Source organism: Grammomys surdaster, unplaced genomic scaffold (genome assembly GCF_004785775.1).
Source record: "Grammomys surdaster isolate TR1022 unplaced genomic scaffold, NIH_TR_1.0 197, whole genome shotgun sequence".
In the NCBI taxonomy this organism is placed as follows: Eukaryota; Metazoa; Chordata; class Mammalia; order Rodentia; family Muridae; genus Grammomys; species Grammomys surdaster.
In genome coordinates, this window is record NW_021604642.1 from 83,555 (window position 1) to 108,750 (window position 25,196).

A 25,196-nucleotide genomic window follows, 5' to 3' on the forward strand; every position below is an offset into this window, starting at 1 on the left:
CAAAACAAAACAAAACAAAACAAAACAAAACAAAACAAAACAAAACAAAACAAACAAAACCCCAAAAAACAGAAAAAGAAATATACTTTTTCAATAATGACTACAATGAACATTCTTCTGTGTTAGTACAGGGCTCCAGCATAATTAGCTGGGTAGTGTTTTGAGCCACAGTCTCACTATTCAGTTCAGTCCAGTCTCAAATTTGCAATCCTCCTGTTTCATCCTCCTAAGTGTAGGGTTCACAATGTGTCAGACTTAACAGCTGCAGATATTCAGGTATATGGCTATAACATGACTTATTTAATAGTCTCTCACTTGTGTATTTACCCGTTTCTGATTTTACCATTAGAAAACAATGGGCTGTGATGAAAACTTTATAATCTTTTTGTTTGTTTGAAACAGGATTTTACTATGTATCCCTGGCTGTCCTAGAACTTACTATATAGACCAGGCTGCCCCAGGCCTCTTAGAGTGCTGGGGTAAAGGGTATGCATTATCACATCTGGCTACATGAACAACTTGATATAAGTATTCTCACAGGACAACTTCCTAGATGAGGAATTTTAGAAGCAAAGGGGATACAGATTTAATTTTTTTAATTTATAGAGACAAAATTGTTATAGTTCTCTCCCATCCACCCTCTCTAGTTACGTTTAGGAATGGCCTTTTTCCTCAAACTCTTTCTCAAAATCATCACAAACCTGATAGGTAAGAAAGTATATCATACAGTTTATCATACTTCTAAAATACAGTTATTGGTCATTTGAACTTGTGGATTTCTTAGTTCACATCTTTTATCCTTTGTTCTTTAAGTCATAGAACACTCTAAAGGAGGGGCTGGAGAGATGGCTTAGAGGTTAAAGTCCTGAGTTCAGTTCCCTCACAACCATCTATAATGGGGTCTGATGTCCTCTTCTGGTGTGTCTGAAGACAGCTACAGTGTATTCATATACATAAAATAAATCTTAAACCACAAAGCAGATCATACACTATTCTCACTTAAAGCCTGCCCACATTTGCGTCCTTCACAACTTGGTTCTTACCTACTTCTTTTTAAAAAAACAAAAAACTTATTAATTCTTAACTACTTCTTTGAATCATTTCTACTACATGGATCAGTCAAAAGCTCTAGTCTACGTGTATTCTTTAAAAGTATCCCATAGTGGCTCACAGAGACTGAACTGCCAGTCAGGGAGCCTGCATGGGACTGACTAACCTAGGCCCTCTGTACATATGTATAGCTTGGTTTTTAAGTTGGACTCCTAACAGCAGTAACAGAGGCTGTCTCTGACTCTGTTGCCTGCCTTTGGGATACTTTCCTCCTACTGGGCTGCCTTGTCTAGCCTCAATAGGAGAGGATGTGCCTAGTCTTACTGTAACTTCATAAGCCAGGGCTGGTTGATATCCATGGGAGGCCTCCTCTTTTCTAAAGGGAAAGGGAAGAGGAGCAGATGCAGGGAAGGGAGGTGAGAGAAAAGACTGGGAGGAAAGGAGGGAGGTCAGGATGGGAAGAAAATAAATAAATTAGCTTTTCGCAGCATCACACCTGGCTAGCCTTAAACTTAGGATACTCCTATCTCATATCTTAAGTACTGAGATTATAGAAATGTGCAAGCCTACTTAACAACTTCCTTTTCCTCAAAGTATTAACTCCTAATAGAACAAAATCCTAATAGAACAAAATCCAAATGCCTTGGTATGTTACTTATAGTCTTCGACAACATAGTCTGCTCCTATTTCAAAAGTCTTATTCCCTATCCTTGAACACACTTCATGTTGTATTTCCATGTTTCTGACATTTCATCTTTAAAGATCAACCCCCTTGCTACCATTGTATATGCTTAGCAGACTCTTATCCATCTTTTAAGGCATAGTTCAAACGCTTCTACACGAAATTGACCCTGATTACTTAAAAGGCACAGTAAGACACTCCCTTTTGGGGATACCTTAGCACTTTGTAATTACTTGTGCTTCGGTACTTAGAACATCGTATCTATAATGATTCGTGTCAATCTTTCCACTAGAAGAGCTCCTCAAGGGCAGTCTATGTCTTGTTCCTCTGTGTATTCCAAGATTCTAGACAATGCCTGGCCTAAGTAGAGGTGCTCAGGAAATGTTTGACAGGTGAAAGCTATCTGATGCCAGGTCCCTTGTCACCACAGACTGGAAATGATACCACAGCCTCAGAGCATACTGCTGCCCATTACCTGATGTTGCTATCCTCCAAACCACGGGAAGCCTCCCCACCATCTCCCTCATAGGACATCATGCTTTCTTCATTTTCCATGCCCATCCTTGTATTCTCTTGAAGCATGTGAGGCTGTTTGGGTCTTAGAGTGCCAGATTCCACATCAGAGTCACTTCCACTTTCACTTAGCTGAATAGCTGTAAAAGACAGATTGTGCTTCATTAAGAGATAAGCTTGATGGACTAGGAGTATGGCGCGGTGTTAACGGTGTCTGCCTAGCATATATGAGACTGTACACTCAAAATAGCAAAACAAGAATGAGAGATAGAAAAAGTAATTTTTGTCATAATTAGCATCTTCAGCCTAGTATCCAAAACTAGTCTACAAAGACTTCATTTGTGCCTATAGTCCTCACCTCTAAGGCATCTCTTTTAACTACCAAAGGTCAACAGTGGCAAGATCTATAGTTTAGAAACTGAGTTTAAGTAACTTATTTCCTCTATCTTAGTCTAATATTATCTGTTTTCTATCATCTCTAATACTTTTACCTTACCATTTCTGTTATTTTGCTTTATTTTTCTTTCCTACTCCCAAACACAACCCTTCAAAGCTGCTACTTGGACAGTGCCTTTTCCACTATTACCTTTATGTCTACTGTGTCTGTTCATCCTCACTTCCCCTAAGGCTAATGGACATGTTCACCCTCTTAAGTGTATGTTCAGCACTCACAGGTCTACTAATAGGACTCTAATAAAAGAGATAGCTTTTTTTTAATAATAGCACATAGTAAGTAGCAATGAGGGCTCCTATTCAGCCCTGAGGTACAACAGTGAGCTAGACTCACCAGAGAAAGGGTTATCTCCTTCTTCATCACTCCCAGCATCTTCCTCATCATCTTCACCTTCAGACATAAGCAAATCCTCATACAGGACACTGGCTTGGGGCTGTTGTACAGTTCCTTCCTCTTCATCCGCAAGATCACCATCTCCCTCTCCACCTTCCTAAACAAGTTCAGGTGGCAGTCCATCACTAAGAGACCAGAATGCCTTCTTTCCCCCCACATCCCATTTGCTGCCTCATAAGAAGTTAAATAATTATAGTGGATCGACTTGCCTAGCTTATTTCAAAGATTAAAGTCAAACTGAGGCTCACAATGAGGAGACTCTGATATCAACTTGGGATTTGGCTTGCCATGCACTACTGGGACTTGTATCATATAAATGTGTAATGTAACCATAAGCTTCCTGTAAGCACACTCACTGGGGCTAGAGTCTTAGGTTTCCCATCCTCCTCATACCCTTCAATATCTACACCAGAGTATTCCTTGTCCAGTCTACCTTGGCCCTGCCATGTTTAAGTAAGGAACACAAATAGTGTATCACTGAGGGATGTGCCTGTAGGAGTTAACCAAGGGTTCTTTACCTAGGTTCTCCCTTGATATCCCAGCCAACCCCACTGCTAGTGGAGGTTGTTTACACAGCTCAAGGTACATGTATTTCCCCCAATCATTCTTTGGAAATAATAGACAGAGCAAGAAAAACCGAAGAACAGGGAAGTTTTTGGTCCACTCTTAACTGTCATTAGAAGGGAATGTTTCCTTTATAACCCAAGGTTTTGAGACAGAAAATCCTTCTGGGTTTTGTTCTCTATTGTGAAACCTTGAGAAGAGGTATAGCTTTAGATGAGAATGTTTTGATGCCTCTGGCAAAGGCCAGTTAAAATTATACATATTTTTAATTTGGTATATATTATTACACCAACTGTTGTGAACTGTGTCTCCGAATGTGTCTGTCTGTCTGTCTTCCTTCCTTCCTTCCTTTCTTTTTTTTTTTTTGGTTTTTCAAGACAGAGTTTCTCTGTATAGCCCGGGCTGTCCTGGGACTCACTCTGTAGACCAGACTGGCCTCGAACTCAGAAATCCGCCTGCCTCTGCCTCCCAAGTGCTGGGATTAAAGGCGTGTGCTACCACTGCCCGGCTATTGTAGCTGTCTTTCTAGTTAGTCACTTTCTAGGTTGTTCAGATGCCTCAAATACTTTCCCTGAAAGTCTGTTGTGTTTCAATCTGCCAATCATTCTCCAGACATCACATTTCAAAGCCTTGTTTTCAGGGCCAAAGGATCCAGTCATTCTCCATGTATACATGGGATCACTCCATCCCTGCACATTCACTTAAAAGGCAGATCACCAATCTCACAAAGAGGAATAACATTTTACCTGTGTTAGCTGCTTTTCTGAAGTAGAACTGGGAATATCCAAGACAGACAGATTGCTCTCATCTTGATATACAGAAGCATCTCGAGAAACACTGAGGGATGTGCTGTTATCATACAAATCAGGAGGCTGCAGCATAAAACATACAACTTAGGTTCTACCAAGGAAAGCAGCTAGAAGAAACAAATACAAAGAATTCTCCTTTATAACATTCACTGAAGAAAAAGGACATGCAAAAACAATCCAGTTAAAGATAAACCATAACCTGGTACAGCTTTGTACACAAATTTTTAGAATCCTTTGAATAACATTAACTCTAGCAGACTGGCATCTATTGTATATGTGCATAAAGCTTAGGGACAAGTTTATGTATTAACAGCCTCTCTGGTCAATAACCTACTTTCTTTTTCTAAGCCTTGCTGTTTTTAAGTTCAGGGATTCATATTATAGTTTTACTGACCTAGAGACATGAATGGAAACTGGATAAAGGAATTAAATTTCAAAAAGAGCATGGAATAAGGTCTGGCAGTTTCATAAGCTTGTGGATGATACGTCAAAGCAAAATGGCAAGGTTAAAATAAAAAGCATGGGCTTTGAAGAAAACAGCCCTAGGATTGAGTCTTGGCTCTACCATTGTTAACCACCTTCTTCCTCAACTGTAAAACACAGATAATAATATCTACCTCACAGGGTTGTTGTAAGAATTAAGAGCTATGTATACTCAATACCTGGTACTCAATAAACGATAGCTCCTTTCCCTCTTATCATCCCTGAAAAGGATGGATTCTAGTCAATAATAAGAGAGACTAGATAAAATATTCATGAAGTAAATATAACAAGGAAAATAATATTCATCAATTTCACCTTTAAAGTATATTTACAGACATAAATACACATATCACAGATATGAAAACTCAAAACACTCAGTAGTTGATGTTATGAAAAATGGAATTGATAACACACCTCTTGTATTTTCTGGTAATCTTTTTAAAAAGATTTTATTTATTGATTTTAAAAATTATGTGGCTGGGAGTGGTGGTGCCTGCCGTTAATCTCAGCACTTGGGTAGCAGAGTCAGGCAGATCTCTGTGAGTCCAAGGCCAGCCTGGTTTACAGCCAAGACCATACAGAGAAACCCTGTATATATATAAATAACAACAAAATATATGTATACATGAATGTCTGAGTGTGGGTTTGTGCATGTGAGTGCAATGTCTGTAGAGGCCAGAAGATGTCAGAACCTCTGGAGCTGAAGTTAAAATAGCAAGTCACAGAAAGTGAGTACTAGCAACCAAAGTCAAGTCCTCCGAAAGAGCAGCAAGCACTCTTAACTGCTGAGCCCTCTCTCTAGCCCTATCTTCTAATTCTTTCCAATCATGGTATTACTTTGATTAATACAAAACTTGCTTATGAGCAAGGAATAGTGGCAAAAGCCTATAGTCCCAGCATCAGGAACATTCAATCAGGAAGATCACAGTCTGGGCCACAAAGCCAGATCCTGTCTCAAAGAAACAAATGCAAACCCATATAAGTGTTGTAAACAAGCAACCAAACAAGACTGACTGAGAAGATTTGATTTTCTAAAATAGAGGCAAAATAGATTTCAAAACATTACCCATACAAATAAACTTTCTGCAAATTTTAAAATGTAGTATGAAAATAAAGAGGATTGTGGGAAACTATAAAATGAATAATTCCAAAGTATTGAGCTCAATGCAAGTTTCAGTAGAAGTATCCAGAGGCAAATACGCTACTTGGGTAGCAGATTTGAAAGTTAAAAATGACGTGATTAATGCTGTGCTTTAATATGATCAAAACTGTATTGTGACAGGTTAATCTAATACAGACACTTTCTAATAATGTTTTGATTTTACATAGTAATGAGTAAGGATGGTCACACATAGGGATCTAAATTCCTTGAGTTGATAGGCAATGACTTTGGCTATCTTAAAATTTATACACATAAGTGAAGGGAAAGATGAGAGCGTGCACTGAAAAGAATGGAGCAGTACTAGCCATACAATACTCTGCATAGGAAACTCACTAAGCATACCAAAGCAGCTACTGCTCAGGAAGGACAACTCTTTGATTCACCAATGGTCTAGGTTTATGCCTGTGTAAGACCCGAGAAAAGCACATACTAACTGGTGGTTAGATTGTGCTAGAGAATGATGGCTAGTATCCAAGCTTTAACTTACCAGAAAGTACCTTGTGGAAACTGTGAGCCTATTAGCAAACAAGGCCTTCCTGGGAAACATCACTCACCCAAAGCCCCCTTGACCCAATCTGCCCAAATAACTCCAAGAGCCTTTCCTTGTTCTGGACCTTGAGGAAGTATCTGAGGGTTCTTTATACCTGGCCTCTCAGTAACCTATGTTTTGGGATGAAAGAGAGAGTAAAAGATAGATAGAGAAAGTGTACGAATGAGACACAGAGACAGCAAAAATCCAACAGAGATCATGTATGGTGCATGTAAGTTTGGAATGAAACCTAGGAAGAATGAAAAATAACCCTATAGGAATTGGAAGGAATTCTGTATTAAAGCATTCAGTTAAATTTGAAAGAGTCCCTGGAAACTTTTTAAAAAAAATTCTTCATACAAAGAAGGAAACCAGTATTTATCAAATGCCTATAATGTGCCATACAAATGAACTCATTTAATGTTGGAAAGCACGTCTTAGAGAAATGGGAATAGAAATGTTAATTTCCCAATATCACAAAAGTAGACACTAGCAGAGCTAAGACTCACAACCAGGCCTGTTTTACATCAAATCTCATGTCCTTTCCACTCTACCACTGTGTCCAAAATAGACCAAAGATCTGTTAATATTCTACTTCAAGTCTATTTTTCAAATATGTTGACTTTCTAAGACTAGAGGAAATACTCAGCAGGTTCAGTCAGACCAGAAAGAACTAAAAATTTCTTATTCATCCTTCTTTCTAATCCTTTAACATATAAACTTAAGATAGTCTTCATTTAGTAGGAAAGGAATTAACCCTGGAAATTAAGTGATAAAAGCTATGCAGACATACTTCTAAAATAATGGGTAATCAGATATCTAGAAGGCACAAGAACAATATGGCCTCTATCTGTAACTGAGCAGCCTACATCTAGGATGTCCTAGAACCCAAAACTTAACAACAAAACAACTAGAGACCTAGAGGATGCCTCTGGCTACAGTAGTCAGGAATCTGGTATTCTCATACACTATAAATAATCACCCCACTCATTCATCCCATAGTTGCCTCTTCTGGATTCAACAAGGCCACAACGACCCATGGCCCTCACTCACCTTAGCCTTTGAGAAGACAAGAAAGCACACGAAAGGCATATGAAGAGGAAGGACAGAGAAGAATGGCATCTCAGTAAACAGATCTGTTAACATGCTCCCAATTTCCCAAACCATAAGAAGATTGTAAGAAATTCCTAATCCTTTGGCTTACCTGAGGTGTATAAGGTCCTGGAGTCATTGGGTCCAGACTTTCTAATTCTGCTTCCTCCAGAGCTGCTTCTTTAGCTGTACAGATATCTTTCTCAAGTTGAGTCAAATGTTCATCATACTGAGAAACAAATAAAATTAATGAATTCATTCAACATTTAGGTACTGGGCATGCAAAAATAAAACACGCACACAAAAATCCCTGTCTTCGGGGCTGGAGAGATGGCTCAGCAGTTAAGAGCACTGACTGCTCTTCCAGAGGTCCTGAGTTCAACTGCCAGCAACCACAATGTGGCTCATAGCCATCTGTAATGGGATCTGTTGCCCTCTTCTGGTGTACATGAAGATAGAGCAGACATATACATAAAGATACATAAATACATTTTAGAAAATGCAGTCTTCATAGTATTTCTATTCTAATAGCAGAACACAGTTGATAACCTAAAGAAAGCAGAGAAAAAAGTAATGGAATGAGGGCAGAAGGTGGAATATTATATTTGAAAGAAAACAGGGTAGTGAGGTAAAGTTTCAAACTCAAGGACACAACAGAAAGGTTTCAGGGAGCTAGATCTTCTCTACCACCTACCTCAGTTAATGTCTGGTGACAAACATTCACAATCTCCTGAGCAGTCTTAGTATACTGACTCTCAGACCCTATGAAAGAAGCAAAATGCATTACCTTTGTAACTTCAAGAATTTTAAATTTCTCCAACATACTGATTTAATACATTGCAATTATTAAAAGAACCATTAAAGTTTGTTTGTTTGTTTATTAAGGAGTTTCTTTGTGTAGCCCTGGCTGTCCTGGAACTGTGTAGATCAGGCTGGCCTTGAACTCATAGACATCTGCCTACCTCTGTCTTCTGAGTGCGGAGATTAAAAGTGTTAAAAAAAAAACCCACCACCTTGCTAAAGTTTATTTTTCATGTTATGTATGTGGGTGTTTTACCCTTGTGTATTTCTGCACACCTTATACATACCTGGTACCCAAAGAGGGCAGAAGAGGCTGTTGGACTGGAGTTACAAATAAATGGTTTGGGCTGCCATGTGCATGCTGGGAAGTCAACCCAGGTCCTCTGGAAGAGTAACCAGTGCTCTTAATCATTGAACAATCACACCAGCCTCATATATTGCAATTTAAAAACAAAAATTTTAGATTTTTTTACCCAATAGTATATTGTTATTTAAGATTCAGAAAACGTATGTTTAATGCTTAAACTTCTGCTTGACTTTTTTAAATGAAAAATTTCATTTAATTTTTGAATTCTTTTTTGTTTTTATTTTTTAAAGGCATGGTCTCACTATATAGTCCTGGCTGTCCTGGAACTCATTATGTAGAGCAGGATGGCCTCAAACTCAGAGATCCACCTGCCTCTGCCACTACATTTAGCTTTAAACATACAAAATCAGACTAATTAGTACCCCAATTAGCCTAATTAGCCAACCTTAACAACTATCAACACATAGCTAATCTTGTTTCATTTATATTTTAATTTTCCAGACTCTCCTCAAATTATTTTGGTTATAAGATCTTATTTTGTGCTCTGGACTGGCTTCAAACACATGATCCCTTGGCCTCTGCCTCCTGAGTGCTATGTAAATTATAGTTGCAGGTGATAAGGAGTGTCAGTGGAGGTTGATCTATTAAGGGAACTACTGTAGCACTTTGGTATAAGGGAGTAGGGAGTATACTGGACCTCTGTAACTTCAATTTTGCCATGAACCTGGAACTACCCTAAAATATAAAGATTACTTGCAAAACAAGAACTACTTTTTAAGTCAAACTGTATCATATCTAAAATAATAATCCCTTAAGCTAGGTGTGTTGGCACATGTTTTTAATTCCAGAGAAAGAGGCAGGTGAATCTCTGTAAATTCAAGGCCAGCTTGGCTTACATAGTTCCAGGCCAGCCAGGGCTACATAATGAGACTCAGTCACAGTAATGAATGAATGAATGATCACATGAATGAATGAATGAATGAATTTATTTTTTAAGATAAATGAACAGCTAGTCAATGTTCAAATTACAGGCCCACACCACCATGACTAGTTGACGTTTTCCTAGCAATTGAACCCAGAGCTTTTCCTAGCAATTGAACCCAGGCAAACACTCTACCAACCAAGATACATCTCCAGCTCCTATATGTATTTTCCTATAGTAAGTTATATCTCAATGAAAACTTTTAAAAAAACTAATGCACAACATGTACTACAAGAGTTCAGATAAAAACCCAATGGTTGATGTTTCATAAAATTTAAAGGATAGGTTAATAGCAAGGCATTGTGGCACACGCCTTTAATCCAAGAACTCAGAAGGCAGAGGCAGGAAGAGATACAGTATGTTCCAGGCAATCTAGAGCTACATGGTGAGACCATGTCTTAAAAAAAATTAAGGTATGGCAAGAGAGAGTATCTACAGGTCTATTAAAACAAGAGTTGCTACTAGCCACAAAAACACCTTGATTTGCTCTTTCCTGACACCTATTTAACCACTGCTGATTTCCATTTTTATAAGTACAAACATTCTAGAAATAGCAGCTCCACTTTTTATCTTTCATTTATTGTTTTGAGATGGGGGTCTCTGTATATAGCCCAGGTTGGCCTTGGAATTTATAGAGATCTGCCTGCCACTTCCTCTTGAGTGCTGAGATTATAGCCATGTACCACCACATTCAGTTTATGTGGTGTTGGGTATTGATCCCAGGTCTTCTTCATTTCTAGATAAGTTCTCTGAAATATATTCCCAGACCAATAAGAAATGCTTTCATAGATGTAATCTATGAAATTTACCATCTGCTTACCATGATATAACAATCAAAATTATACTACATTGGTGGGAGAAGGACTACAGATAGAGCTTAGTACGCACAGGGCCCTGGGTTTGGACTATAGCACCACAAAAAGTATACCATATATACCTGTGAAACTTTCTAGTCATATCTACTATAATTATTACAAGCTACTATATGTATAACAAAATTCTTTTCAGGGGCTGGAGAGAGGGCTCAGCAGGTAAGAGCACTTGTTCTTGTAGAGGATTCCTGGGCATTTTCCAACATTCACATGGTGGTCAACAACCATCTGTAACTCCAATTCCAGAAGATTCAACACCCTCTCTGACCTCCTTGGGCACCAGGCATGCATGTGATGTAGAGAAATATATAGCACAAAACATTCATACACATAAAGTAAGCTAAAAAAAAATGAGTCCTTTCTAAGTAAAACATTTCCTAAATATACACAATCTACTCTTTAAATATGTGAAATGGAGCCAGGTATGATAGTACCTGCATCTCAGTGCTGGGAAGGATAAAGTGGCAGATCATGAACTTCAGGCTAACCTGGACTATAGTTAAATTTGAGGCTGGCATGTAACACTTAGAGACCTTCTATCTTATATCCAAAATCCAGAGGCTGGAGATAGATCAGTAGTTAAGAATGCTTTCTGCACTGGGCAGTGGTAGCACACGCCTTTAATCCCAGCAGTTGGGAGGTAGAGGCAGGCGGATTTCTGAGTTTGAGAGTTCGAGGCCAGCCTGGTCTACAGAGTGAGTTCCAGGACAGCCAGGGCTACACAGAGAAACCCTGTCTCGAAAAACAAACAAACAAACAAACAAACAAAACCAACCCCCCCCCCCAAAAAAAAAGAATGCTTTCTGTTCTTACGAAGAATCCCAGTTCTGATCTAAGTGCTCATATCAGGTGGCTTACAGTCACCTGTTTCAGGAGATCCAATGTCCTCTTTTGGTCCCTAAGGGCACCCATATTCATTCTCTCTGTCTCTCATACACACATACCACAAACATGAATAAAATCTTTTTATTTTTTCAGATAGGGTGCCTCTAAGTAGCCTTTGCTATCTTGAAACTTGCTATATAGACCAGGGTGGCCTCCAACACACAGAGATCCTCCTGCCTCTGTCTCCCACATACTAGGATTAAAGGTATGCATCACCATATACAGCAAAAACTTTAGAAAAAAAATCAGACAGTGTTCGAGTACTTTCCTGGCATGTGCAAGGCTCTGGGTTCAATCTTTACCACACACACACACAAATATGCAAAATAAAATAAAATTCACTGAGCAGCCAGCACTTGGGAGGCAGAGGCAGGCGGATTTCTGAGTTCAAGGCCAGCCTGGTCTACAGAGTGAGGTCCAGGACAGCCAGGGCTACACAGAGAAACCCTACCTCGAAAAACCAAAACCAAAACCAAAACCAAAAACTCACTGAGCAGTGTGGCACATGCCTTTAATCCCAGCACTTGGGAAGCAGAGGCAGGCAGATCACTGAGGGTTTGAGGCCAGTCTCAGAGCGAGTTCTAGGACAAGCCAGGCTACACAGATAAACACTGTCTCGAAAAACCGAAATAGTGATAATGATGAATCCTTATGCCAGACACACATAAACCAAAAAGAAAGCTTAAGCCAATCACCAAAATATTAAGGACACACATAATTAAGAACAGTGTAATGGCACTGGTCTTTTATCTCAGTACTAGAGAGGCTGAGGCAAGAGGCCAGTACAACTTGTAACGGCAATCTATCACCTATCTTCCTCCCCAACATACACAAAGTACAGCTGTAGCTTGTTTCTGGATTTTTGATCTCTTAGTTTTGGTTTTTGTTTGTTTTTTGTTTTTTTAAGACAGGATTTCTCTGTAGCCCTGGCTCCTGGAACTTGCTCTATAGACCAGGCTGGTCCCAAACTCAGAAATCCACCTGCCTCTTCCTCCCAAGCCAGTATGCCTGGCTTGTTTTTTTTTTTTCTTAAATCTCCTAGTTCTAATCAACCAGTAGTTTGATATTCAGGATATTGACAGAAAGGAAACTACATACAAAGGTTCTCAGGCAAGCCATGCATGGTGGCTTATGCCTGTAATTCCAGTACTTTGGGAGACTGAGGCAGGATAATTACAAGTTCTTACCCAGCAAGACACTTGCCCCTGTTCCCCAAAACAGGGTTTCCCTGTATAGCCCTGGCTTTCCTGGAACTCACTCTGTAGACCGGGTTGGCCTTGTACTCAAGAGATCTACCTGTCTGTGCCTCCAGAGTGCTGGGATTAAAGACGTGCACCACCACCACCCAGTGAGACTCTGTCTTAATAAAAATTTATTGTAGCCCCAGAATGGTGGCTTAGTGCTTAAAAGCACTTGCTCTGCAATCACGAAGACTAGAGTCAGATCCCAGCACATACTTAATAAGCTGAGCATTCCCCAAAACACCTGTATCCCCAGATTTGAGCAGAACAGACACAGGATTGCTGGGGCTTGCTGGCTTCATGCCTAGCAAGAGCGGATTGCAGGTTCTGGAGGAGAACCTGACTCAAAGGAATATGCAGAAAGTGAGAGAAAAACCTTCTAGTCTGTGTCTGCACATAGGCAGATGAGCAAGCTTTCACGTGGTGGTTATGTAATGATACAGACAAATCAAAGCTGCAGACAGGCTACAGGCCTCCTTAAAATGAACTAATATAACACCAGTTTCTGTATACCAGCTCTTATGCCTACAAGGACATGGATTAGGAATTCAGTCTTTATTCGACTTCAGTTTGAACATGTAAACACAGACCAAATTCTCAACATGTCAATTATAATATGAAGGCAATTATTTTTATATGTTTGTAATGTTTCTCTCTGGAAATCATTTTGAAAATATCTCTTTCCACTTCCTTTGAAACCAATACCTCTAAAAAAATTCACTAATAATGGCTCTAGAATATAAAAAAAATTATTTACAAATGATATCCCTTGCCTATGTTTTTATCACTAGCTATTTGTAACTGCTGCTAGTTTTAGACAGCATATGTTCAAGAGTTACAGTTTCCAGTTATTTAATTCCATTATGCTACTATATAAGAAAATTAGCATTTAAGTCTTTATAATGAAATATGCTAGAGTTGGGTAAGCCACTGTTAAGCGTATACAAATACTCAGACATTTTCTTACTGTTATCTATAGCAGCAGTTCTTGAATGAAGAAGTAATGAAGCAGAGAGATTCACAAACTTCTTGAACAAAATTCTGTATGTATCTTTTTTTCTGAGTAGAATAAAATTATCCAAAGGTCTATATCCACTTCCATAGAGCTAAAAATACTACTCTGTATCTTGAAAATATCAGGAACTTACTAAAAGTAAGCTGACGAGCTGTAGGTTTTATAGCTTTGGGGGAAAAAAAAAGACATGCAAAGGTAACAAACAAGGCCTCTCTGGGAACAAAGTGTTGAGGCTGCTTGGAGGGAGAATTAAACAGAAATAGAAGTCTAATTTCCTAGACCCTACAAGGAAACACACAAACACACACACACATACACACACACACACACACACACACACACACACACACACACACAACCAGTTGTTTCTAGAATAGTGCCATAATTACCAGGAAAGATAGGGTAAATTATCATTCTACCCAACAGATTAAGTTACTAACTAGCAAAAAAAAAAAAAGAAAGAGAGAGAAAAAGAAAGAGAGAGAGAGAGAGAGAGAGAGAGAGAGAGAGAAAGAAAGAAAGAAAGAAAGAAAGAAAGAAAGAAAGAAAACTTGTGAGTATATTTCACATTTTTATTAAATCATGGCCAGAGGGATCTCAACTGTCTTACTGAAAAAAATGTATTTAATCAGAGTTTACCCAATTAAATAAGGACTTGCAGAGCTTAGAGAATCATATTCTTAAATAGTGCTAATTTCAATGACTTCTTTAGGAAACCAGTATGTTATTAAGATAAAAAAAATCTTTTTTCCTGTATTTCCAGTGATGTAACGAGAAGCAAGCAAACCAAGGAATGGAGAAAACACATGTTATTACTGCTAGATAGCTGTAAAATTATAAAGACACTAGATAAACAGGTTTGCTATTACTCCTAGGCTTACAGTTCCCTTAATACTATTTCTACTGCTTTTTGACTGGGACAGACACCTAGCTGGTTTGCTCCTGTGGAGACACCTTATCCCGAGCCATTCTAGAGGAGCCACTGCACTCAGAGCAGCAGGATTTCAGGATCCCAGAGGTGGCCTGAGTCCCAGTAGTTCTTCCACCCAGGAGCTTAGGATCACAAGATCACAGAGACATCTGGACTCTGAGGAGTTCTAACACAAGCAAGATATAACTGGAAAGACAGGCTCCAGTCAGACACAGTGAGTGCAGGTAACACTAGAGTTAACCAGATGGCTAAAGGCAAGTACAAGAACATAAGCAACAGAAACCAAAGTTACTTGGCATTATTAGAACCCATTTCTCCCATCATAGCAAGCCCTGGACACCCCCATCACATCTGAAAAGCAGGATTCAGAATTAAAATCACTTCTCACGATGATGATAGAGGATTTTAAGAAGAATATAAGCAACCCCCTTAAAGAAGTACAGGAGAACACAGGTAAATAGGTAGAAGCCCTTAAAGAGGAAACACAAAAATACCTTAAAGAATACATCAAAACAATTATTCATCATGATCAAGTAGGCTTTATCCCAGGAATGCAGGGATGGTTCACTATACAGAAATAGATCAACATAAGCCACTATATAAATAACCTCAAAGGAAAAAAAAAAAACATGATCATCTCACTAGATGCTGAAAAGCATTTGACAAAATTCAACATCCCTTCATGATAAAAGTCTTGGAAAGATCAGGAATTCAAGGCCCCTACCTAAACATAGTAAAAGCAATTTACAGCAAACCAGTAGCCAACATCAAACTAAATGGAGAGACACTTGAAGCAATCCCACTAAGATCAGGGACTAGACAAGGTTGCCCACTCTCTCCCTACCTATTCAATATAGAACTCGAAATCTTAGCCAGAGCAATTAGACAACAAAAAGAAGTCAAAGGGATACAAATAGGAAAGGAAGAAGTCAAAACATCACTAACTGCAGATGATATGACAGTATACTTAAGTGACCCCAAAACTTCCACCAGAGAACTCCTACAACTCATAAACAACTTCAGCAAAGTGGCTGGATATAAAATCAACTCAAACAAATCAGTAGCCTTCCTCTACGTGAAAGATAAACAGGCTGAAAAAGAAATTAGGGAAATGACACCCTTCACAATAGTCGCAAATAATATAAAATACCTTGGTGTGAATCTAACCAAGCAAGTGAAAGATCTGTATGACAAGAACTTCAAGTCTCTGAAGAAAGTAATCTAAGAAGATCTCAGAAGATGGAAAGATCTCCCATGCTCATGGATTGGCAGAAATAGTATAGTAAAAACTGGCCATCTTGCCAAAAGCAATCTACAGATTCAATGCAATCCCCATCAAAATTCCAACTCAAGTCTTCACAGAGTTAGAAAGAGAAATTCTCAAATTCATTTGGAATAACAAACAAAAAACCCAGGATAGTGAAAACTATTCTCAACAATAAAAGAACTTCTGGAGGAACCACCATCCCTGACCTCAAGCTGTACTACAGAGCAATAGTGATAAAAACTGCATGGTATTGGTACAGAGACAGGCAGGAAGATCAATGGACTAGAATTGAAGACTCAGAAATGAAACCACATACCTATGGTCACTTGACCTTTGACAAAGGAGCTAAAACTGTCCAGTGGAAAAAGGACAGCATTTTCAACAAATGGTGCTGGTTCAACTGGAGGACAACATGTAGAAGAATGCAAATTAATTCATTCTTATCTCCTTGTACAAAGCTCAAGTCTAAGTGGATCAAGGACCTCCACATAAAACCAGATACACTTAAACTAACAGAAGAGAAGGTGGGGAAGAACCTCCAATACTTGGGCACAGGGGAAAAGTTCCTGAACAGAACACCAATGGCTTATGCTCCAACATCAAGAATTGACAAATGGAACTACATAAAATTGCAAAGTTTCTGTAAGGCAAAGGACACTGTCAATAGGACAAAACAGCAACCAACAGACTGGGAAAAAATCTTTACCAATCCTACATCTGATAGAGGGCTAATATCCAAAGTATACAAAAAACTCAAGAAATTAGACTCTAGACAACCAAATAACCTTATTAAAAAATGGGATATAGAGCTTAACAAAGAATAGAATGGCCAAGAAGCACCTAAAGAAATGTTCAGCATCCTTAGTCATCAGGGAAATGCAAATCAAAACGACTCTGAGATTCCACCTCACACCAGTCAGAATGGCTAAAATCAAAAACTCAGGTGATAGTAGATGCTGGCAAGGATGTGGAGAAAGAGGAACCACTCCTCCATTGTTGGTGGGAGGGACTGCAAGATGGTGCAACCACTCTGGAAATCAGTCTGGCAGTTCCTCAGAAAATTGGACATAGTATTACCTGAGGACCCAGCTATACTACTCCTGGGCATATACCCAGAAAATGCTCTATGTTCATAGCAGCCTTATTTATAATAGCCAGAAGCTGTAAAGAATCCAGATGTCCTTCAACAGAGGAATGAATACAAAAAATGTGGTATATTTACACAATGGAGTATTACTTAGCTATTAAAAACAATGAATTCGAGAAATTCTTAGGTAAATGGATGGAACTAGAAAATATCATCCTGAGTGAGGTAACCCAATCACAAAAGAACACACATGGCATTCACTCACTGATTATTGGATATTAGCCCAGAAGCTTGAAATACCCAAGGTACAACTCAGAGACCACACGAAGCTCATGAAGAAGGAAGTTCAAAGTGTGGATGTTTCTGTCCTTCTTAGAAGGAGTAACAAAATACTCATGGAAGCAAGTACGGAGACAAAGTATAGAACAGAGACTGGAAGAGAGGCTGTCTGGAGACTGCCCTACCTGAGGATCCACCCCATGTGCAGTCACTAAATGCAGGCACTGTTGTGGATGCCAGGAAGTCCATGCTGACTGGAGCCTGATATACCTTCTCCTGGGAGGCTCTGCCAAAGGTGGATGCTCGCAGCTAACCATTGAACTGATCATGAGGTCTTCAATGGAAGAGGAAGAGAAAAGGCTGAAGGAACTGAAGGGGCTTGCAGCCCTATTGGAAGTGCAACAATACCAACCAACCAGAGCTCCCAGGGTCTAAACCACCAGCCTGGGAGCACTTATGGAGGGACCCATGACTCCAGCTGTATATGTAAGGGAGGGTGGTCCTGTCGGGCATAGGTAGGAGAGGAGATCCTTGGTCCCATGAAGGCTGGATGCCGTGTGTGGGGAATTCGAAGGTGGGGAGGTGGGAGTTGGGGGGGGGGGGTAGGTAGGGGCATATCCACAAAGAAGCAGGTGGAAGGGTGATGGGATAGAGAGTTCCTGGGTTGGGGGTGGGAAATAGGGTAAGAGAATAACATCTGAAATGTAAATAAAATATCCAATAAATGTATACGTGTGTGTGTATATATATAATTTCTTTTTTTTTTTTCCTTTTCGAGACAAGGTTTCTCTGTGTAGTCCTGGCTGTCCTGGAACTTACTCTGTAGACCAGGCTGGCCTCAAACTCAGAAATCCGCCTGCCTCTGCCTCCCAAGTGCTGGGATTAAAGGCGTGCGCCACCACCGCCTGGCTATAATTTCTACCATACTAGAAATAACTCTCTCCTAAGAAAATAAATATCACACTCACATACATGCATGCAGAAAACAATACCAACACTTAAAAAGCAGAGGCCAGCCTTGTCTATATAATCAATTCTAGGTAAGCTGAATGTGGTGGTTAATGCTTTTTATTACAGGACTCAGGAGGCAGAAGCATGCAGTTCTTTATGAGTCTTAAGGCCAGCCAAAACTACAAAGTGAGACCCTGTCTTCAACAAACAAAATGGCATTTTTAAGAAAAGAGGCTATTACTACTTGGGTGTGTTTTTATTGTTTAAGACAGGGTTTTACATATAGCCCTGGCTGGCCTGGAATTCAGAGATCCTCCTGCCTATGCCTCCTAAGTGCTGGGATTAAAGGCAAATTGTCACCAACACCCAGTTAAATATTCCTTTTTAAGCACTTATTGTAAGACAGGTACAACTGTCTCATAGGGAACTCCAGGCTAGCCAGAGATATATAATGAGGTAGAATTCACTATGTAACTCTAGCTGGTCTGGCCTGAAAGTCACCATCATGCTGGCTTCAAACTCTCAGAGATCTGCCTGCCTCTGCTTATAGTGTGCTGGGATTAAAGTTATGCTGTTACCCAAAGATATGCCCAGCCCAAACTTCAAATTTCAATAAAGCATATAGTACTACAAAAGTATATTTAAGGGACTACTGATAAAGAGTGACGAGGAACACTTATTGAGCCTTTATTCAATAAGTGATGAAACACTGTGAAACCCAACTCCCCTAGATCTGATCTTAGCAGCTTTCTTATACTTGAAATGGACTTCTTCCTTGTTGTTCATTCTACAGCACCACCTCACTTTCCAGGCGCTGTCCTTTCATCTTTGGCCCTTTGACCTTTCTAATATTTATTTTATAAGACCAGGGAGGTGGCTCAATGGTTAAGAGCACTGGTAACTAGCATCCACATGGTAGCTCATGCACTTGCACTCTCTTTCATTCCTTCTCCCACCTCTTCCACCAGAGAGTCTGATATCCTCTCTTCTGGTCTTTGGAGATACTGCACGCACACGTTATACAAACATGTAGTCATGATTTTTAAAAAAGAACATTTTTTAAGCAGGTAGAGGCCAAAATCTTTGTCTAGAATAGTGTCATCAAGAAAGAGATGGTAGTTGAAGTATATGAGTAAGAAAATAAGCAAGGAGACTGAAAAGGTTTAAAAAGGAGGACAGCTCTCATCACAGTACAGTTTCAAGGAAGTGATTAACTCTTGTAGTAAGATCAAGATAAGGACTATAAATGGCCTATTATCAAGGGGATTTCTGTGACCTTGTTCACTTAAGATATACTCGGCACAGTAGAAGCTACATTGGAGTAAAAAGCTGGATCCAAGCCAGGCGGTGGTGGCACAGGCCTTTAATCCCAGCACTTGGGAGGCAGAGGCAGGCGGATTTCTGAGTTTGAGGCCAGCCTGGTCTACAGAGTGAGGTCCAGGACAGCCAGGGCTACACAGAGAAACCCTGTCTCAAAAAAACCAAAAAAAAAAAAAAAAAAAAGCAAAACAAAACAAAAAGCTCTAAATGAAACATCAATTGGAAATGAAAAGGTAGAAATACTACATATTCAAAAAACCTGGCTATCATTAAAAAAGAATGAAAAATTGAAATTCTATGGAAATAGTCTTGTATATAATGTAGTACATATGAAGGACTTAAAATTAAATAAAAACTGGATATTGGGATGTAAAGTGAATAAACGAGCAAGGCAGTAAGACCCTCCCTCATCTCAAAAACCAGTTTTAACATATAAGACTTAAACAAAAATCACTGTGAAATTTCATGTTAAATAGTTTATACCTCCATTCTATCGAAACATATCCTAGGTTATAATCTATAACATTGTCTCTTTCATATTTGCTTTTGAGACAGGGTCTCACTATGTAATTCTGGCTGGCTTAGATAGAACTCTATGTAGAACTCAAAAAGACTTGTGATTTGATTATCTCTGCTTCCTGAGTGCTAGAAATAATGGTGTGAATCACCATACTTGGCCCACAAGGCTTTCCTTGTATAGCCCAGCTGTAATGTTCCACTTAAAACACAAACACACAGAGCATTTTATGAATGTATCAATTGAAGTATCAATTCTGATTTTTTTTACTATCTGTCCTACCTTTCTATTCTATTTGCTTCTTTTCTTTTCCCTTTCATCCTTCCTTACCTCTCCCTCTCCCTCTTTCTTTCTTGTTATTCGAGACAGTATCTTCTATGTAGCCCTGGACCTTGCTCTGTAGAGCAGGCTGTCCTCAAACTCACAGAGATTTACCTGCTTCTGCCTCCCTAGAGCTGGGATCAAAGGCATGTACCACCATTGCCAATATCGTTTTGGATTTTTTGAAACAGTCTCTCTTTGGAGCCTTGGCTATCCTGGGACTTACCATGTAGACCAACTAGGCTATCCTTGAACTCACTGCCTGTCACTGCTTCTTGAGTGCTAGGGTTAAAGGCATGTGCAACCATGCCAGGCCTTTTTGCTGCTTCTTAACTGTCCAGGCTATTAAGTTTTGTTATTCAACATGGGTACTGTTAAGAGTTTCTTTACTAGTCTCCAAATCTCACTCTCTTCTACTTTATTATTTGATAAGTTCTCAAATGGTATTTACTAAAACTGCATCCCTCTCCTCTCCCACTGGTTTAGTGTGACTTACTGGGCCTTTCAACCTCAGTCTTATCTACCTTGTTTCATTTTTATAGTCAAACCTAGCCATCACCTTATATACAAGCCAAACTTATTTGTACTTTCCCATCTAAAGCATTTTTATGTATTTTTGCATTTGGCTCTCTATCTGGAACCTCATCATCCTTTTCCTCTTGATTATTGTTCAGCATAGTAGGTGCTCAGTAATTAACCATGATAGTCAACATCCTTTAAGACTCAGTTCAAAAACAAATTCCTGAGGCTAGAAAGATGACTCAAATGGCTAAGAACATTTGCTGCTCTTGAGGAAGACCTGACTTCAATTTCCAGCACCCATGTCTGGCACCTCACATCCACTTTTTTTTTTTTTTTTTTTTTTGGTTTTTCGAGACAGAGTTTCTCTGTATAGCCCTGGCTGTCCTGGAACTCACTGGCCTCGAACTCAGAAATCCGCCTGCCTCCGCCTCCCAAGTGCTGGGATTAAAGGCGTGCGCCACCACCGCCCGGCTCTCACATCCACTTCTAACTCCAGTTCTAGGGGATCTCACGCACCCTTCTGTCCTCCACAGGCACCTCGCCTCACACGCACACCCACACATACATATAATTAAAATAATTACGGGTGGTTTTGTTGTTGTTGTTTCAAGATAGAGTTTTTCTGTGTAACTGGTCCTGGCTGTCCCAGACTCACTATGCAAACCAGGCTGGCCTCGAATTCAGAGACTCATCTGCTTCTGCTTACCAAATGCTGGGATTAAAGGTGTGTACCACACCTGGCCCTTAAAAAGTTTTTTAATTATAATAATTTTTTTATTATAATTTTTCGATTTAATTTTTTTAAATTATAATAATTTTTGATTGAGTGTGGTAGCACATACCTTTAATCCTAACAGAGACAGGCTAGTCTCTATGAGCTCTACATAGTGAGTTCCAGGCCAGGCAGGGCTACATAGTGAGATTCTGTCTCAAAAAAAAAATGACTTAGCCATGCTTGGTGCCCCACAAACATGAGGTGGGAGCAGGAAGATCAACTCAAGTGTAGAACAGGTTTAAGGTCAGCCTACGATACATGAGACTATGTCTCAAAAACAAAAAATCTTTTTAACTTTTACTAGTTTATGAAGTCTTTCCTAGCCCTCAGATTAAAGTACTGTTTTCCCACTAATGCAGGTTGTATATCTTTTTATTTATAGCCCTTATCAAGATGTGTTTTAGTTGTCTATATCAACTGAAGTATAAAGCACTTGAACACAGAGACCATTCTTACTATCAGAAGATAAAGCAGGTAGCAAAGCGTTTAGCAAACATTATTCCATCAATTGAGGTGCTGAGCAAAATTACATATAGCAAAGTTTGCCATGGTCTATAGCCAGCTACACATTTCAGACTCAGCTCCATGTAACTTTGAGATGCAACCTTTCAAAGCTTATAGAAACACAATGATGACTCAAAGAACAGGGAACATCCATTTGATTTTCATTAATGCCTCATTTTCCTATGCTTTACACAATTTGAAGGATAGACTGATTTCCATGATTCTTATAGAACACTCTCTAAAATATGTACCTACTTTAAAAATTGAGAAGATTAAATAGTTCAGCACTGAACCTGACAATCTAGGTTCCAACTCACATGATGGAAACAGAGAACCAACTCTGAGTTGTCCCCTAACCTCCAAAAGCACACCAGGATAGCACAAATACATAAATGTAGAAACAAAATTTTAGAAAGTAAACTAAGTTACTTGATTTAGCTATCACTTCTTAAACCTGCTTAAGCTTTAGAATTTTAGTAATGAAAATTAATACTAGAGAGATAAAACTTATGACAGAGAAAGAAAATAAATACCCACCATTGTACTTAACACTGTTGGCTAGAATCAGGTTTACATCGTCTAGAAAGCTCTCTCGACTCTGATATTTGTGCTTGGAGATATTCTATGATAAAAACAATCAGGCACTCAGTTACACATACAAAGATATTTATTATAAAAAGCAAAAGCCACTGATTATAAAAAAAAAATCACTTACCTTACGTATAGTCTCCAAATCCATTGGACTGACAATCACTTTGTAATAATCTGGAACAAACTTCTTATTAACTGGGTGATGAAACGGCCAAGACTAGTAAAAAGAAAGCATGGAAAGTCAAATGAAAATCATTACTTATATCAAAGAGGCCCAATTTTCACTGAGTTATAAATATTTCTGATGAAAAAATATAGGCTCATTCTACAGAAATATGAATCCGCACACAAACTTATCTGTAATTTCAGGGTCTCATTAAAGATTCTTACATCCAGATAAAGTGAGAATCCCTCCTCTAAACTTAGAACTGAAATCTTATTTCTGTGTTAAAAGACTAAATTTTGCAAACTAGAATAAAATTCCTTATTCCATAGTTCCATCTAGATTTTTTTTTTTTTTTTTTTTTTTGGTTTTTCAAGACAGGGTTTCTCTGTGTAGTCCTGGCTATCCTGGAAATCACTCTGTAGACTAGGCTGGCCTCAAACTCAGAAATCCACCTGCCTCTGCCTCCCAAGTGCTGGGATTAAAGGCATGCACCACCACTGCCCAGCCTCATCTAGAAATTTTTTAACACTGTAGACATAGATCATTATGATCATATGCAACAGAATATTTAATTCAGAATTTCTGAGGGGTCCAATATATAAAATGGTCCTTAGAACTAGTATGATAAATGATAGCCTTGTCATAAAATTAAACAAAAAGGACAACAAACATTGAGTAATTGTTGAGTATTTTTTTTCTGTGAACATGCAAGATGGCTTAGTGGGTAGAGGTGCTTACTTACTAACAACCCACTGACCTGAATTTAATTCCTGGAACCCACAGGTTAGAAGAGAAGCCCAATTTCCCAAGGGATTTAAAAAAAGAAAAAAAAAGAAAAGACAGCATCCTAATGTGTAGCCCCGGCTTGCCTTGAATTCAGAGGTCCACCTGCTTTTTGCTTACCAAGTGCTGGGATGAGAGGTTGTGCCACCACACCCTACCAAGTGTTTTTGACCATACACAAAACATGACTTATGCCTTCCTCCTCAACATGCACAAGTAAATAAATGTAATAAAAATGTTGAAAGTGTTAGTATATGACCATTTCTAAATCAAGAACCTACTATTAGTTGACAGCTCTGCTCTCCCAGGCTATTCAACAGTGTACAAATACTAAATACTGACAATAGGAAGAAGCTCTTAATATTCAAAGACACTTGGCATCTTTACTTCCAATGATAATGAATTCACATAGTAAAAGGTTGATATTTAAAATTGCATCCCAGTTCCTACGAACACACATCACCCCATGTATTTTTTTCTTTCTTTTTTTTTTCTTTTTTTGCTTTTTTTTTTTCGAGACAGGGTTTCTCTGTGTAGCCCTGGCTGTCCTGGACCTCACTCTGTAGACCAGGCTGGCCTCAAACTCAGAAATCCGCCTGCCTCTGCCTCCCAAGTGCTGGGATTAAAGGCGTGCGCCACCGCCGCCCAGCCACCCCATGTATCTTAATCTCTTAATATAACATGTACTTCTTTCCATCCTCTACTACTATCCTCTCAATATTTGGCATGAAAATTACTTACATCTGGAACTGCCATCATTTTCTGAGTGACAATGTTGTCCAGAATAAAAGAAAATGCTACTTGATCATCATCGTCAAGCAAGGGGTTAATAGCTTTCTCTAAACGTGCCAACTTATCCTCTTTCTGAAATAGAGCAAAACAAAATGAAAACAGTTTTCCTGAAGTATGATGTTCACAGAAAAGCTAAAGATAATTTAAAGTCCAGCTAATTGTCTATGACTTTAGTCCCCCAAAATTTACCTCTGAATTATCTACTATCCAGTTTCAGGTCAATCTAGATAAATGATACTTTGGCTAAAGGATCACAAAGGAACATGGCAGCAAATCTCATATTCTACATCCCATTCTTGTATAGCACCAAGAATAGAAAGGTCAAGACAATACTAGTTTTCTACAACAACAGAATCTTTGGCAAATCTGGCTTTTAGAACATTGTCTTTTATATAAAATGAATGCCAAGAATACAGAACATTACCATTAGTTAATGGCTCTTTTTGTTTGTTTTTCTAATAAGGTATGTATCCTATGTAGCCTAGACTGACTTCACATTTAATATACAACCTCAGCTTGATTAGTGACTTGTACAAGGAAACTTAAACAAATTCAT

General features: G+C 38.9%; 1 protein-coding gene across 3 annotated transcripts in view; it reads right to left on the reverse strand.

Annotated features, from left to right (window-relative positions):
* Positions 1 to 25,196, reverse strand: part of Taf1 (TATA-box binding protein associated factor 1) — a 54,935-nt gene that overhangs the window by 3,031 nt on the left and 26,708 nt on the right. For 2 of the 3 annotated variants that reach the window (XM_028770021.1, XM_028770020.1), the window contains exons 16-23: positions 24,590 to 24,712; positions 23,024 to 23,116; positions 22,846 to 22,930; positions 8,426 to 8,493; positions 7,844 to 7,960; positions 4,403 to 4,528; positions 3,033 to 3,189; positions 2,208 to 2,385 (exon numbers count right to left, since the gene is read on the reverse strand). In XM_028770021.1, coding sequence (XP_028625854.1) covers positions 2,208 to 2,385; positions 3,033 to 3,189; positions 4,403 to 4,528; positions 7,844 to 7,960; positions 8,426 to 8,493; positions 22,846 to 22,930; positions 23,024 to 23,116; positions 24,590 to 24,712 — 947 coding nt within the window. Of the gene's footprint in view, positions 1 to 2,207; positions 2,386 to 3,032; positions 3,190 to 4,402; positions 4,573 to 7,843; positions 7,961 to 8,425; positions 8,494 to 22,845; positions 22,931 to 23,023; positions 23,117 to 24,589; positions 24,713 to 25,196 lie in introns of those variants that run through there. The other variant, XM_028770022.1, reaches the window with a different exon arrangement.